At 40.2% G+C, this 16,010-nt stretch overlaps 1 protein-coding gene across 6 annotated transcripts in view; it reads right to left on the bottom strand.

The window, feature by feature from the left end:
• The window catches only part of LOC132820988 (ribosomal protein S6 kinase alpha-3), a 122,416-nt gene that overhangs the window by 50,571 nt on the left and 55,835 nt on the right, over positions 1-16,010 (bottom strand). For all 6 annotated transcript variants that reach the window (XM_060833435.1, XM_060833430.1, XM_060833431.1 and 3 more), the window contains 2 exons: positions 15,922-16,002; positions 11,966-12,045 (listed from right to left, as the gene is read on the bottom strand). In XM_060833435.1, coding sequence (XP_060689418.1) covers positions 11,966-12,045; positions 15,922-16,002 — 161 coding nt within the window. The remainder of the gene's footprint in view (positions 1-11,965; positions 12,046-15,921; positions 16,003-16,010) is intronic.

The following is a 16,010-nucleotide window of genomic DNA, read 5'->3' as shown; positions in this document are numbered from 1 at the left end:
GGTTCCAAATGCAGAAATATCTTCTGCCAACTCTGATAAAGGTACCTGCTTGTAATCACGCATTAAGTCCAACTTGGTGACGTAAATGGCCTGACTAACTTTCTCGATAGTCCTCGAATCTAGGAATTGGATTGGAGTCTGATTTTGTAACGACATCGATCTTCTGATTAGCCATGCAGATTCCCGTCCAGTTTGGGAACTAAGATGATCAGTAAACTCTACTCACTCTAGCTTGGTTCGGTGATGTTCTCATTGAGCATGGCCTCCACCTTCATCTGGGCCTGCTTGGCTTTGAAAGGATTCATCTTCGAGGAGAAAGTGAGGATTGCAGATGCTGGAGTCCTCTCCTCATTCCTGAAGGGCTCATGCCCAAAACGTCGATTCTCCTGCTTTTTGGGTGCTGCCTGACCTGCTGCGCTTTTCCAGCAACACATTTTCAGCTTTGAAAGAATTAAGCTGATAGGAGTGTTGTTTTATCAGAGCAGTATTCCCTATGTCTACTTCATGTACAATAGCATTGGACCTCCCCATCTGATTCTTACGTATGTCCTTATACTGCAGTAACAAATCTTTCAACTGTGTTCTATGCTTTTGAGACAGACAGCTTACTAATCTATCCCACTCCTCAAAGTCTTCATCTTTTAATCTATTTTTAGGCACATCAAAAATCCACATCATCTGGATTTACTGCGGGGCAGTAACTAAGACCCGTTTCTCGTTCTTTCTCTCGAGCATAATGTGGTTTCAGCATGTTCACGTGACTTACTCTAAACATTTTTCCCCTCTCTGGCACCTTTAAGAGATAGTTCACCTGACTAGTTTTTCTCAATTTGATAGGGACCACTAAACCTGGCTTTGAAATGATCTCCTACCACTAGTACTGTTATAGTACTAAAGTATAATACCCTTGGGAAAACACAGTCTCAGAGCTTTAATCTGCCACCTGCTTCATTCTACACTGCCCTTTTCAGGTGCTGTTTAGCTAATTCATCTATTCTATTTAATCTCTCCCTCATCTTCAACAGATAGTCTAAGCGTGAGATCTCAGACTTTGGTCCTGTCAAATTTTCTTTAATTTCAGAAAGCCTCGCACTTCATGATGAATATTAACTCAAAGGAAATAAACTGAGTAGATTCATTTGGGGCATCTCTAATGGCAAACAATACAATAGGATACCTTTATCCCAATTATTCGGGTAATCCTGACAGAATGCTCTCAACGTGGTCAAGTTTGCTGCCACCTTTCTAAAGCTCCCTGGGAGTCAGGATGATGTGCACTAGATTCAAAGTGCTGTATACCTAAGCTATCCATTATCTCTTTAAATAGCCTAGCAGTAAAATATGATCCTTGGTCTGATTGAATCTCTGTGCATTCCAGGCCAATAAAAATGTTTTTGTACCGTAGCCTGAGTCTTTTATACCACTAGATGACCTTCTACAGGTAGTTCATGTGCGACCGGCAACATAACCTGATGCACTTTGGTCCATTCCTCCTCTGTACTAACCTGCCATGGTCTTCATTTTTGCCTAGAGATTCTAATCTTTCAGACAATAACCGTTCTGTAATATTCTCCCCCTACTTTTCATACACCTATATCTTCTAGTGTCTTGTCATGCTGTTGCAAATCTTAGCCTTTTAGGAGTAAACACTTCAGTCTAAGCCCCTGCCTGTTCAGGCTTCTCCTGCACCATTACGTCAAGCAGGGTATCCACTAACTGAACCTCAGCGCTTTCATCTTTTTCTTTACTTTTCGCTTCATGTTGTGACTTATGATAGTGGGATCTGGGAAAATACCAGGATATTTCTGTTTTAACTCCTCAGTTTCTTGGTCTTCCTCGGGCCTCTCCACAAGGAGTGTCATTCCCACCCTAGATCATGCCAAATCATTCTCAAGAACAAACTGGATTTCTGGAACTGACACACTGTCAATCTACTTTCACTAACTTTCCCAGTCTTGAGTTAGCACTCCAACCTGATCGTACAAAGGAGAATGCTAAACCTCTGTCCATCTGTCCCACAAATTACCACACACTCAGGTAACAGATCAGAAAAAATGCATGTTCACTCATCCCTTACCATCAGTAACTGGTTAGACCCTGTATCTCTCAAATTATAGCTACTTGTCCTTCTCCCTCTGTTCATTTGGAGTAAACTTTACCCACAGGCAAATTCTTTGCAGAGATCAGGTACTAACTCCATACCCTGCCCCTGCCTAGGCTGCGCATTCTCCTGCAGCTCCTTGGCTCTTCTTTGAGTCTCCTTTACTACCTTCACTAATGCCACTGGCTTAGCATCTTTTCCCACAGCGTCTTTAATGACTAGCATTGTGACTGTACCTCCTTTCCAACTTCTTGGGCTTCTTTTTTATGCTTTGGTAAATTCTTATCAGTGCTCTCTACTCTTGGTTTAGTAGTGTATGATCTCTCCTTTTCCCAATTTCTATCCCTCACAGGATGAAATTCTGACCAGAAACTTATGCAACAAGATGTACTCATCTGCTAATTCTGCTGTCTTTTTCATTTCCTGAACTTACTGTTTCTCCATGTGAATTCTTACCATCTCTGGAAGTGAATTTTTAAACTCCTCCAGCAGAATAATCCCTCATAGAGCTTCAAAGATCCGATCTATTTTCAAAGCACACGTCCATCTATGTTTAATTCTTTCGAACTCAATGAAGTCTGAACTTCCTTCTTTATGTTTCTAAATCACTGCCCATGTGTTTCTGGTACCAGTTCATAAGCACTTAAAATAGCCTGTTTGACCTCTTCAGAATCTCTTGACCCCATGTCTGACAGTGCGGCAAATACCTCATTAGCTCTGTGTACCAGCATTATCCATAAATTCTCAGACCATTCCATCTGCCTCGCCAATTTTTCAAGTGAAATAAAGGCAGCTTCAACTTCTCTCTCTCACTTTCTTCTCTTTGCTCAGCTAAGAACCTTCTCTCTCTCTCTTTCCCTTTGTCTCTCCCTTTGTTTATCATCAAACTCCATTTTTCTACCTCTACTGCGCTTGTTTGTTTCTCTGGCATACCTAAGTGTTTGAGTAATTCCCTGGCAATTTCAGCTTTACTTTTGTCCTTGGTTAAACCCAAATCTAACTTCTTTGCTAATTCTAAAAGTATGGACTTTTTCTTTCCTTCTGAACTTTCTTGACAAATCCCAGAACCTCTTTAGCAATTTTAAGGGCCATTTCTTTCACTTTTAATTTAATCAACTACAGGTAACCGATATTAAACAAACTGTCTCACGTTTTCTTTAAAGATCTAGGAACACTAACCTGCAAGTGTTTAAATCTGCTGGGATTTTTCAAACCCCCAAATCTATTCAAATCTGTTTAAAACAGTTCAAGCCTCCAAACTGTTATGACACAGGGTAAGCTCTCCTGTTTACTCTAAATCAGCAACACAGAAGATTTGTCCCACGCAGTAATCTGAAAACTCAAGAGGCCAAGAACTGTTTCAAGTAAAAATTAACAACTTTATTCCTTAAAGTATAACAGAATAATTAACTATTTACAACTCCTTCCTCTCACCTTCTCTTCTATAATACTAGACCAATAAAACCCCTGATTAAGATTTACAAAATACAACTTATCTCAAAACCAGACAGCTTTCAGTTTCATCTGTATCCTGTCATTTCTTCTTCTTGGGGATTCTGCTTCACAAGTTACTGATTAATAAAGGTATCTTCAATGGAGCTATTTTCCAGGCAGTCTTGACATACTGATAGCTCGACAGTTCTCCTCTCAACTGTTCAATGTTCCCTGGCCTTATACCCCCGCCCCCACCTACCAATGCATCAGATTGTGCCATTGGCTTTTAAGATTGTCAATATACTAAATTCAAACTGGATTGCAGTTTGGTATTTTCAGAGTACAAATTTAAACTGATTGGTCTAATTCAAATTTGTTTTGCCGTTCCCAGGCTACCAGCTACGCCAGTAGCTGGAGCACATGTTACATTGCATCTTATTGAGAACATTTACTACTGTCACTGCTAGTTTTCAACTCTCTTAAAAGATACAGTACACTCACATCTTCATAACAGCTGCCATCTTAAATCTCGTGGTGCTGGTACATGACCGTTATGTTAAGGGAGTTGCAGGATTTTGACCCAATGACAGTGAAGGGGTAGTGATATAGTTCTAAGTCAGAATGGTGTATGACTTAGAGGGGAACTTACAGGTTGTGGTTTTTCCATATATTTGCTCCCTTTGCCCTTCTAGGTGTAGAAGTCATGAATTTGCAAGGTACTGTTGAAATGAAAAATAGGAGGCTCACCAAGACAGGACTAGAACAGTCAAATCAAAGAGACAGTAAAAACCCGAAAGAACTGCAGATGCTATAAATCAGAAACAAATGGCTGGAAAGGCTTAGCAGGTCTGGCAGAATCTGTGGAGAGAAATGAGAGTTAACATTGTGGGTCCAGTGGCCCTTCCTCAGAACTGATGGTAATTAGGAAAATGTTGGGTTTTATGCAGAAGATAAGATGGGGAGAGGGGGTAAGAAGTAAACAATAGGTGGAGATAGACCCCACAGAGAGACAAGGGCAATTGAACAGACAAAAGGAGTGGATACCAATCTAGCTAGGAGGATGAATATGAATGGGGACTGTTGGTGACAAGCAATGAGTTGTGTATAATAGCAGACCATGTGACCACAAAGCATGAAGTGTGGGGTTGGGCTAATAGAGAAGCTAAAGCCCTAAAGTTATTGAACTTGATATTGAATCCAGAAGGCTGCAGAATTCCCAAGCAGAAAATGAGGTATTCTTCCAGCTTGTGCTGAGCTTTGCCAGAGCACTGCAGCAAGCCTGAGACAGATGTTGGCCAGGGAACTGGTAGTTCAGGGTCTTTTTTTTGCAGACAGAAAATGGGTTTTCTGCAAAGTAGTTACCCAGTCTATGCTTCATTTCCACAGTACAAAGAAAACCACATTGAGACCAGCAAATGCAGTAGGCTAAATGATAAGGATGATAAAGCTAAATAAAAAGATAAAAAAAGTCACTGAAGAGTCGTTCAGGGAGCGTGTGCTGAGGCAGGGACAGAATCAGCAATGTAATCTTGCTGGAAATAGAGACTGAACAGTGTTTAGATGCTCACCCTGCAGTTAGTTAGGACATCAGGGTGGCACATGGTCTACTTCAACCCCCACAGTTGCCAAGGAAAATGATAAACTTGATGGTTAATGATTGGAGCTTTGCCCAGGGGACAAGTTGGCTTATGCATTCCCAATGCACATGTTACTGGTCTGGCTCACATGTTACTGCAGATCCACAGCAATGTATTTCTCCCTTAACTGCCCTCTGGACAATAAATGCTCACCTAGCCAGCAATGCCCACTGCAGTGTAACTGGATCAAAATACTGGAATTCCCTTTGCAACTGTATTCCATGTGAACCCTAATTGTTCAAGATTGCAGTTCATCACCAGTCTCAGGAAGGAATCTGGGATCAGCAATAATTGCTGGCCTTAAAAGTAACACTCATTTCCTTTAAAAAAAGGCAATTCTACTGCTATGAATTCCCTACTTAAAGTCATATTGCCTCAACTCAAAACACACCTACTTCCCAAATATGCCCATTTTCCTGGTCATTCCATTTTCCTTCACCTTTGCATCGGAGGGTTTTCCAGAAATACCTGCAGACTACAGAACATTCACGCTCTTGTGCACTTCTTTTGGATCATCCCAAATACCTTGCCTCATTCATCATCCAACTTCTTCCTATTTCCTGTTTTACATTCTTTTTTTTCCCCCAAACACATATTCCTTGCCTTCTCCCTGCTTCTTCGTTCTCCTCCTCCAACCTGCTCGTCCGCCATCTCCTTAACTTCATATCTAAGCTCTACGGACTGGAGACTAGGTAAAGGAGGAAGAAAATTTTAATGCAATCAAGAATGAGCGAAAGTTTGTCATCAGAAGGAATGAGAGAAATAGAGTCTTTTTATTAGTACAGTGGAAGTTGAGATTCAATCTTAATAAGCGACATGAAATTATGATGGCCTTTGCTAAATGGAACAAAAATTATATACACTGCTCAATGAGTCAGTAATTTGCGATCAAAGATGAACAAGAACAAACTTTAAAAAAAACGACATGCTCCAAGATAGAATGCACTACCAAAAGCAATCCTGCAGCATGGACTGTTTAGTTAATAAAAAGTAGACAATTATTTCAACAATGAATCAAAAGTAAATGCAAAATTCATCCAAATGGATTGAAGTGAAATGTCCTTTCAGCAAACTGATACATTTCCTGAATAGCATACCTCAAATGTGCTTATTCAAAACAGAGATATCTTCAAATAATTTAGTACTTTCCCCAACAGTCAGCTGTCATGGCGCATATATGCGCCAATGATTAGTTAAAAAACGAGATGAGGTCCTACAAGCAGAACATGGGGAGTTATGAGCCTAGTTAAAAAGCAGGATCTCCGAGGTAGTAATCTCAGGATTGTTACTAGGGCCACGTGCGAGTCAGAGTTGAGATGCAAGAATAAGCAGGCTGAATGCATAGCTTGAGAAATGGTCCAGGAGGGTGGGGTGTAGATTTTTGGGACCAGTTTTGGGGGAGGTGTGATTATTACAAAGTGGACAGTCTATGCCTGCTCCAGACTAGAACCATGTCCCAGGGGATGCTTTTGCTAATGCTGTTGGGGAGAGTTTAAACTAATGTGGCAAGGCAATGGGAAGCAAATGAGGATGTTATAGTGTACAGTAAGGATGTAATAACCAAAGCCTGTAAGGAACCAGATAATGAAGTCAGCGTAACTAAGGAGAAGAGCAGACAGCGAGCACATGAAGAACAGAGGGACTGGGGTCTGAGGTGCATTTGTTTAATGGGAAATGTGTAGAAGGTAAGGCAGATAAACTTAGGGCTTGGATTTGTACCTGAGAGTATGACGTTATTGCTGTTACTGAGACTTGATAGAGGGAATAGCATAACTGGCAACTAAACATTCCAGGATATGGATGCTTCATGCATGATAGAGATGGAGGTAAAAGGGATGGAGGAGTTGCATTATTGATCAGAGAGGATATCACAGCTGTGCTGAAGGAGGGTACTATGGAGGACTCGAGCAGGGAGGCAATATGGACCGAGCTCAGAAACAGGAAGAGTGCGGTAGCAGTGTTGGGGCTGCACTACAGGCCTCCTAACAGCGACCGTGAGATAGAGGTATAAATATGTAAACAGATTACAGAAAGATGTAGGAACAACACGATGGTGGGTAATAGGAGATTTTAATTTTCCCAACATTGACTGGGATTCACTTAGCGTTAGAGATCTAGATGGAGCAGAATTTGTAAGGAGCATCCAGGGGGGTTTTATAGAGCAGTATGTAAATATTTCAACTCAGGAAGGGGTGGTAAATAGTCCAACTCAGAAACTGAGCTTAAAAATGTGTTGCTGGAAAAGTGCAGCAGGTCAGGCAGCATCAAAGGAGAAGGAGAATCTACTTTTCGGGCATAAGCCCTTCTTCACATGCCCGAAACGTCGATTCTCCTTTGATGCTGTCTGACCTGCTGCGCTTTTCCAGCAACACATTTTTAAGCTCGGATCCCCAGCATCTGCAATCCTCACTTTCTCCAACTCAGGAACTGGACCTGGTGTTAGGGAATGAGCCCACTAGGCAGTTGAAGTTTCAGTAGGGAAATAGCGATTACAATTCCATAAGTTTTAGAATACTCATGGGCCTAAAGAAAGATTGCTAAATTGGGGAATTCCTGATTAACGGCTTATGCCTGAAATGTCAATTATCCTGCTCCTCAGATGCTGCCTGACCTGCTGTGCTTTTACAGTACCACACACTCAATTCTGATTTCCAGCATCTACAGTCCTCACTTTCTCCCAAACTGGGGGAAGGCTAACTATAGCAACATTCGGCAGGAGCTGGGGAATGTGGATTGGGAGCAGTTGTTTGAAGGTAAACCCATATTAGGTACGTGGGAGGCTTTTAAAGAGAGATTGATCAGAATGCAGGACAGACATGTCCCTGTGCAAATGAGGGATAGAAACGGCAAGATGAGGGAACCAGGTGAATTAGGGATGACAGTTGAAACTGTGAGTCCATCTAAGAAGAAAAAGGAAGCATACATAAGGTCAAGGTGAGTGGAAACAGACAAAGCTTTGGAAGAATATCGGGAAAGTAGGACCAATGTGAAACAAGGAATTAAGAGGGCAAAAAGAGGTCATGAAGTATCTTTAGCAAACAGGATTAAAGAAAATCCCAAGTCTTATTCGTAAGGAGCAAGAGGGGAACGAGAAAGGGTTGGCTGATTCAAGGACAAAGGAGAAAACTTGTGCGTGGAGTCAGAAAATGGGTGAGATCCTTAATGAATCTGTATTCACCGAGGAGAGGAACAGGACAGATGTTAAGGTTAGAGACAGATGTTTGATCACTCTCAGTCACGTCGGCATGAGTGTAATGGTGTTGTGTATTCTAAAAGGCATTAAGGTGGACAAGTCCCCAGGTCTGAATGGAATCTCTCTCAGGTTATTGTGGGAAGTGAGAGGGGAAATAGCTGGGACCTTAACTGATATCTTTGCAGCATACTTGAACGTGGGTGAGGCCCTGGAGAATTACTAATGTAGTCCCTTGTTTAAGGGTAGCAGGGGTAATCTCAGTAATTATAGAGCAGTGAGCCTGACGTCAGTGGTGGGGAAGCTGCTGGAGAAGATACTGAGGGATAGGATCTATTTACATTTGGAAGAAAATGGACTTATCAGTAATAGGCAACATGGTTTTGTGCAGGGAAGGTCACATCTTACCAACTTAATAGAACTCTGAGCAAGTGGCAAAGTTGATTGATATGGGAAAGGCTATAGATCTCATATACATAGACGTCAGTAAGGCATTTGATAAGGTTTTCCATAGGAGGCTGATGGACAAAGTGAAGTCACATGGGATCCTGGGTCTACTAGTTACATGGACAGAACTGGCTGGGCAGTAGGAGGCAGAAGCAGTGGAATGGAGTTTCTCAAAATGGAGAACTGTGACCAGTGGTGTTCCACAGAGATCAGTGTTGGGACCACAGTTCTTTGTGATATACATAAGTGATCTGGAGGAAGGTACTGGTGGTCTGATTAGCAAGTTTACAGATGACATTAAGATTGATGGAATAGTAGATGGTGAAGGGGATTATCAGAATTCAGCAGAATATAGATAGATTGGAGAGTTGGGCAGAGAAATAGCAGATAGAGTTCAATCTGGGAAAATGCAAAGTGATGCATTTTGGAAGATCCAATTCAAGAGCAAACTATACGGTAAATTGAAAAGCCCTGGGGAAAACTGATGTATAGAGATGTGTGTTCAGGTCCATTGTATCCTGAAAGCGCCAACGTTAGTCGATACAGTGGTCAAGACAACATATGGCATGCCTTCCTTCATCAGACAGGGTATTGAGTACAAGAGTTGGCAGGTCATGTCATAGTTATACAGGACTTTATGCAGTATTCCAAATGTGGCCAAGCCACACTTCTGGTCACCACATTGAGAAGGATGTGGATACTTTGGAGAGAATTCACAGGAGGTTCACCAGAATGTTGCCTGGTATGGAGGGTGTTAGCTATGAAGACAGGTGGAGTAGGTTAGGATTATTTTCATTAGAAAGACAGACTTTTTTTGGGGGAGGTGGGGGGAAAGCACCTGCTGAGGTGAAAAAAATTGAGGGGTATAGACAGGATGCATAGCAAGAATCTTCATCCCAGAGTGGGGGACTCAATTACCAGGGAGTCAAGGTGAAAGGGGAAACATTTAGGGGAGATATGCATGGAAAGTTCTTTACACAGAGGGTGATGGGTGCCTGGAATGCATTGCCAGTAGAGGCAGGCACGATAGCATCATTAAAGATGTATCTAGATAGATATACGAATGGGCAGGGAGCAGAAGGATACAGATCTTGCAAAAATAGGTGACAAGGTTCAAAAGAAGATCTGGATCAGCACAGTCTTGAATGGCTGAAGGGCCTGTTTCTGTGCTGCTACAGAACAAAGAAAAGTTTAAACAATTTCAGATGAACACTCAATGGAAAAATAAAGCAAAAAAAATTATCTTAACGTTTGTACACTGTATTGCAAACTAGAGTAATCAAGGCCCACCTTGAACAAAATACTGAAGCACTAATGGTGCTTTTCTTAAACCTAATAGTTGTGGTAATACATGCAGTTTTTTTTGCCTCTCATGAAAATAAACATTTTCATGGCATATGCTTGAACCTGTCCCAAGTGAATGAGAAATGCTGGAATGATACAAAGCAAAAATGGATCATGGCAACATGCCCTTCCACATTACGGTTATCTTTACTTTTGGGCATTTTACAAGATGTTTGGAATAAGCTGTGAAATTCCACAAAGGAGCTTGGTAATCAAAAGTACTTCAAGCAAAAATCAAGGGAAGATTCAAGGAGTCAATAACTGTATTTACTTGTAAAGACAATAAATAAAATCAAATTTTGCAGAATTATAATCCTAATTTCCAAATTTTTTGAAGATAATCAAAAAGAAAACCTATTAATATATTAAAAAAAACTATGTGTGAAGTATCGAGTTCTCAGTACAGCCTACAGATGGTTAACATTTTCTAAAATATCTTCAGCAGGAACTATCACCACAATATTCTAAGCTAAATGCAACAGATAGTTCATACTGAAGGAAGGTCACGAGACTTGAAACAGTTTTCTCTCCACAGGTGCTGCTGGGTTTCTCCAGCAATTTGTTTTTGTTTCAGATTACCAGCATCTGCAGTTCATTGTTTTATTTAAATAATTTATATTCAACCTAACAGCTCAACATATGGGATTATTGAAGCAGGTAAGTCTTTTCAGCCTGTGGCATTAACTAATTAAATCAATTAAAAACTTGATTATTGCAGCCTTGTTTTAGAAAAATTAGGAAAAGTATTTTGATCAGAATGAAAAACATTTGCATACAGGTTTATGGTTTCATAGTTTATTAACATTGAGGTCACACCTTCCAAAAATGCTTTAATGATTAATGTAAGGATTTGCGTTTTTTTAAAAATCATGACACTGTGTAAAAAAGAATTATGGGAAAACAAATATGTTAGATATGTAAAGGCGTTAATAACCAGGAACTAGAGTTGAAAAATAATTTGCTGTTTCAAAGTATCAAATATATTAAAATGTACATATTGCTGAAAAGAGAGATCTTGCACTTATCAGAGCAAATACCAGACTGCCAATTTCAATTTATCACAACAAATTACACCACAGGGGAAACAGATGCTGACTGACTAATAAAATCAGATGGGAATGCAAGAGACAAGGCTTCAGCAATATCTCTCCTACTTCAGTAATATTTAAGTTATGGATGGCCTTGCCACTATGACCCTTAAGCATTTATAAATCAAGTTCATTTTCTGTTACAGTAAAATTTATTTTTCAAAATAATCATAATGATTCTATCCTGAAGTTATGGATGTTACGAACTCAAATTTGGTTTGTTTCTCTAATGATTTATCAATCTATCTGTACGATTAAAAACTTACCAAAGTATATAATCCAATTAAACATCACCATCAGGTTTGGAGATTATCAGGTCTAAACTGTTTAACTACTATTTTCTATATATCAAACAGTCAGGCCACTGCCACTCCATTAGGAATCTTATCAGGGTCTGAGATGGAAAGGTCACATCCAGACCAGAAATCAATGGTACATTTCCTTCAAGGCTTTTCGATAATAATAGTCTCCATAATGGTGCTATGGAACTAAGTACCAATTTGAGATTTTCATTAGATGAATCGCCACCAGTTGCTGTGGTAGGCTTTGAGGCTATGACCCTAGAGTGATAACTGGGCCTCTGGGTTATATTTCAGTTACATTACCATTATGATACAATCTCCTATTGCACGTGGCCTTGATAAATGTACTCAACATATTTCAAAGCAAATATATTATTTGGCACTTTTGTTTTGGATAAAAATACATTGCAGCAAGTCCTTACCTCTTTGGATAGCCGTGTAAACAGGTCTCCTCCCCTGAGAAAGTCCAACAGAAGGTACAGTTTCCCTTCAGTCTGGAAAGCTTTGAAAAGGTAGTTCATTTGGATGGGTATTAATTTAAAAGGAGTCAACAATAACAGTTATTTTTATTATAAACTAGACAGTTCTTCATACAATTTTGCAATCGTTAATATCCTGTGTTACCACTGGTCATATAAAATCAAAATGCATGTTATTGATTAAGTTTGCCACAAGCACGTAGCAGTTGGGAACATTCAGAATAAATGCGAAGTTTAGAGCACTTTTGTAGTCCAGCTGTTATCCTACCTCCCCTTTACCTTCTGCTTTATCAAGTTAGCTTTCCAACACATTTTTATGGCTCAGATTTAATATTTTCTCAGATTTAGCATTACTGGTCAGTCTGAATAATGGAGGATGTTTATCAGAGTACAACTTTTTCTGTAATACCTAGATGAATAGTGAGATCCAGGAATAATATCAGAACATTTAAAGACTGTATCACAATTACAGCAATGAGTCTCAGGAATCAGTGTCTACCACTCTTCAAACTATAGGCTGAATATAACCAAAATAGATTTTGAGATCTAAACCAATGTGGTTGGTAGTTGAAAGGTATAAAATACATATCGCCATTAACTGTCTAGTAATACATTAATGCAGTAAAGTGCCCCAAAAGGAGAAAAAAAGTCTCATTTTTTGACATTGATCCACTGAGTAAAATCATGGAAAATGACAACAGTTGATTAAAGAGGCAAGTTTTGCAGAGCATAGCATGAGCTTAGAGAGATGGATCAATTTAGGAGGGAAATTCCAGAGTTTAGGACTTCAGTGACCTTGGGACAGCCATCAGTGGTGGAATGATTACAATCAAGGATACAAAAGAAGCTAGAAATGGAAGAGTGCAGATATATTGATGGCTTGTAGGGCTAAAGGGGGCTACAGAAGGATGGAAGGTAGGGTTGTGGGGGTTTTTTAACACCAAGATAGGGATTCTAAAATTGAAGCATTGGTCAAAGTAAGTCAATGATATGCATAACTTCAAAACTCAATCATCAATTAAAATACATGAGTAGAACTTTGGACAAACAAATTGATGACAACGTGGTGTAAGGACTGGTATAGTTAAGTCTACAAAGGGAACAAAAGCATTAGTGAGACTTTCAACAGACGATTTAAAGAATGGTCAATGTCAAATAACATTATAAAAGTGTTGTGTTGGTATTGGTGTAGATGGAAATTCAATTAGTGAACAAACAGACAAAAGGGGAAATGGTCATCTCAACAATTAGCAGGCAAGAGGTGTACACGGCTTGAAAAGAATAGGAAGGTATAATTTATCTCTGTTACAATCAAAGTGGGCACGGAACAAAGTTTCGATGGAGACCAAAGTTAACAGTGTTTCCAATTTTTAAGTTGGAGAAAATTTGCTTTTCAAATACTGCATGCCAGATTAGTGTAATGAATCAAAGACAATTTAAGGATACAGTGATAATGGCGCCAGACATGGTTGAGTCCTTGCAAACTCCTGCGTGCAGATCTAATTTTCCCATTTCCTACAATCATTCTACACTCTAAACTTAATAGCATGCTTTTAAAAATTACTGTTTCATGTAAACTTACAGGTTTGAAGCTCCTCAGATCTTAACATTCGCCTGGATCTGTGTTTTTGCCACTGTTTACTTATTTACTATCTATGTTACATAACTATGTGATCTGCCTGTATTGCTCGCAAGACAAAGCTTTTCACTGTGTCTCGGTACACATGACAATAAATTCAATAAGGCTGACCATCTACATTTACAGAGAATCTGAAGTGTTTATAGATTAAAGTGCTGATACAGATGAAAAATAGAGGGGGTCAAGAATAGTCCCTTGGGAAACTTCGGAGGTAGCAGTGAGATGAGGAGGACCAGCCGGTATAAGTAATTCACTGGTTACAGTTAAGAAAGATTAGAACAGAACTAAATACATACAGCACTTCCACTTAGCTGGACAGTGAAAACGCAGATTTGAGAATGGCGTAGCGCATTGTGTCAAGAAGTGCAATGTATTGTCAAAAGATGTAGACAACTTCAAAAAGAATAAGGAATAATTTATCACTCTCTCCAAGGATGTAATTTGTAGCATATCACACACGCCCTTTTATTTTAAGTAACACGACAAACTTGTATTTCGATAGTATCTACAGTTATCTCAAGTATCCCAGAGTTCTTCAGTCAGTGACATGCAGTCACTGTTGCAATGAAAGAAACAATGCACGCACACTCCTACAAGTGTGAAAATGGGCAGAAAATCTATTTGTGACATTGACTGAGGGATAAATAACGACAGGAAGAGAGATAACTCCCCAAACTTCTCTTCAAAATAACGCTGTGGAATTGTATGTTCATCTGAAAGTCACAATTCAATGTCTCATCTGAAAGACAGCAATGTAGTACTCCCCAGTAACTTTGGGTTGACGTCCCAGAGTAGTACATCAACATATAATTCTCTGAATAAAGTGCAAACTGAGCCACAGATCACACTTCAGACTAATAAACTAATGTTTCATACATCTGCAAGAGGCGCAAGAACCACCTCCATATATTACGAAAGCTTGGATTTAGTAAGAGGAGGTCATGTCTGAGAAATCTGTTGAAATTCTTTGAAGAGGTGACAAGTAGGTTAGACCAAGGAAACCCAGTGGATGTGGTCTATCTAGACTTCCAAAAGGCCTTTGATAAGGTGCCACACAGGACGCTGCTGAGCGAGGTGAGGGCCCATGGTGTCCGAGGTGAGCTACTGGTATGGATTGAGGATTGGCTGTCTGACAGAAGGCAGAGAGTTGGGATAAAAGGTTCTTTTTCGAAATGGCAGCCGGTGACAAGCGGTGTCCCGCAGGGTTGTGTTGGGGCCTGGATGAAGGGACTGGGGGCATTCTAGCCAAGTTTGCCGATGATACGAAGTTAGGTGGACAGGCAGGTAGTACTGAGGAAGTGGGGAGGCTGCAGAAGGATCTAGACAGTTCGGGAGAATGGTCCAGGAAATGGCTGATGGAATTCAACGTGAGCAAATGCAAGGTCTTGTACTTTGGTAAAAAAAGAATAAAAGCATAGACTACTTTCTAAACAGTGAGAAAATTCGTAAAGCCAAAGTACAAAGGGATCTGGGAGTACTAGTCGAGGACTCCCTAAAGGTAAACATGCAGGTTGAGTCCTGCAATGTTGTCACTTATCTCAAGAGAGTTGGAATATAAAAGCACCATTGTGCTACTGAGACTTTATAAAGCTCTGGTTAGGTCCCATTTGGAGTACTGTATCCAGTTTTGGTCCCCACACCTCAGGAAGGACATACTGGCACTGGAGCGTGTTCAGCGGAGATTCACACGATGATCCTTGGAATGGTAGGTCTAACATATGAGGAACGGCTGAGGATCCTGGGATTGTATTCATAGGAGTTTAGAAGATTAAGGGGAGATTTAATAGAAACTTACAAGGTAATACATGGCTTGGAAAGGGTGGACGCTAGGAAATTGTTTCCGTTAGGCGAGGAGACTAGGACCCATGGGCACAGCCTTAGAATTAGAGGGGGTAAATTCAGAACAGAAATGCGGAGACATTTCTTCAGCCAGAGAGTGGTGAGCCTGTGGAATTCATTGCCACAGAGTGCATTGGAGGCCGGGACGCTAAAGGTCTTCAAGGCAGAGATTGATAAATTCCTGATGTCACAAGGAATTAAAGGGCTATGGGGAGAATGCTGGTAAGTGGAGTTGAAATGCTGTCTATCAGCCATGATCGAATGGTCTTGATGGGCCGAATGGCCTTACTTCCACTCCTATGTCTTATGGTCTTTTCTTAAGGATATCAGAACACAAGACTTCAACAATGCTTCCCCACCCCCATATCTACTCAGATTATTGCAATACTGCATATTACATTTTTTGTCAAAACAAACTTACCATAGTGTAATTTGACAATGAATGGATGATTCACTTCAACTAATATATCACGTTCCATTTTAGTCCGAACTCTGTCTCTTACTGTAATG

Source organism: Hemiscyllium ocellatum, chromosome 12 (assembly GCF_020745735.1).
Source record: "Hemiscyllium ocellatum isolate sHemOce1 chromosome 12, sHemOce1.pat.X.cur, whole genome shotgun sequence".
Lineage (NCBI taxonomy): Eukaryota > Metazoa > Chordata > Chondrichthyes > Orectolobiformes > Hemiscylliidae > Hemiscyllium > Hemiscyllium ocellatum.
This window is presented reverse-complemented; position numbering and strand designations above follow the sequence as displayed.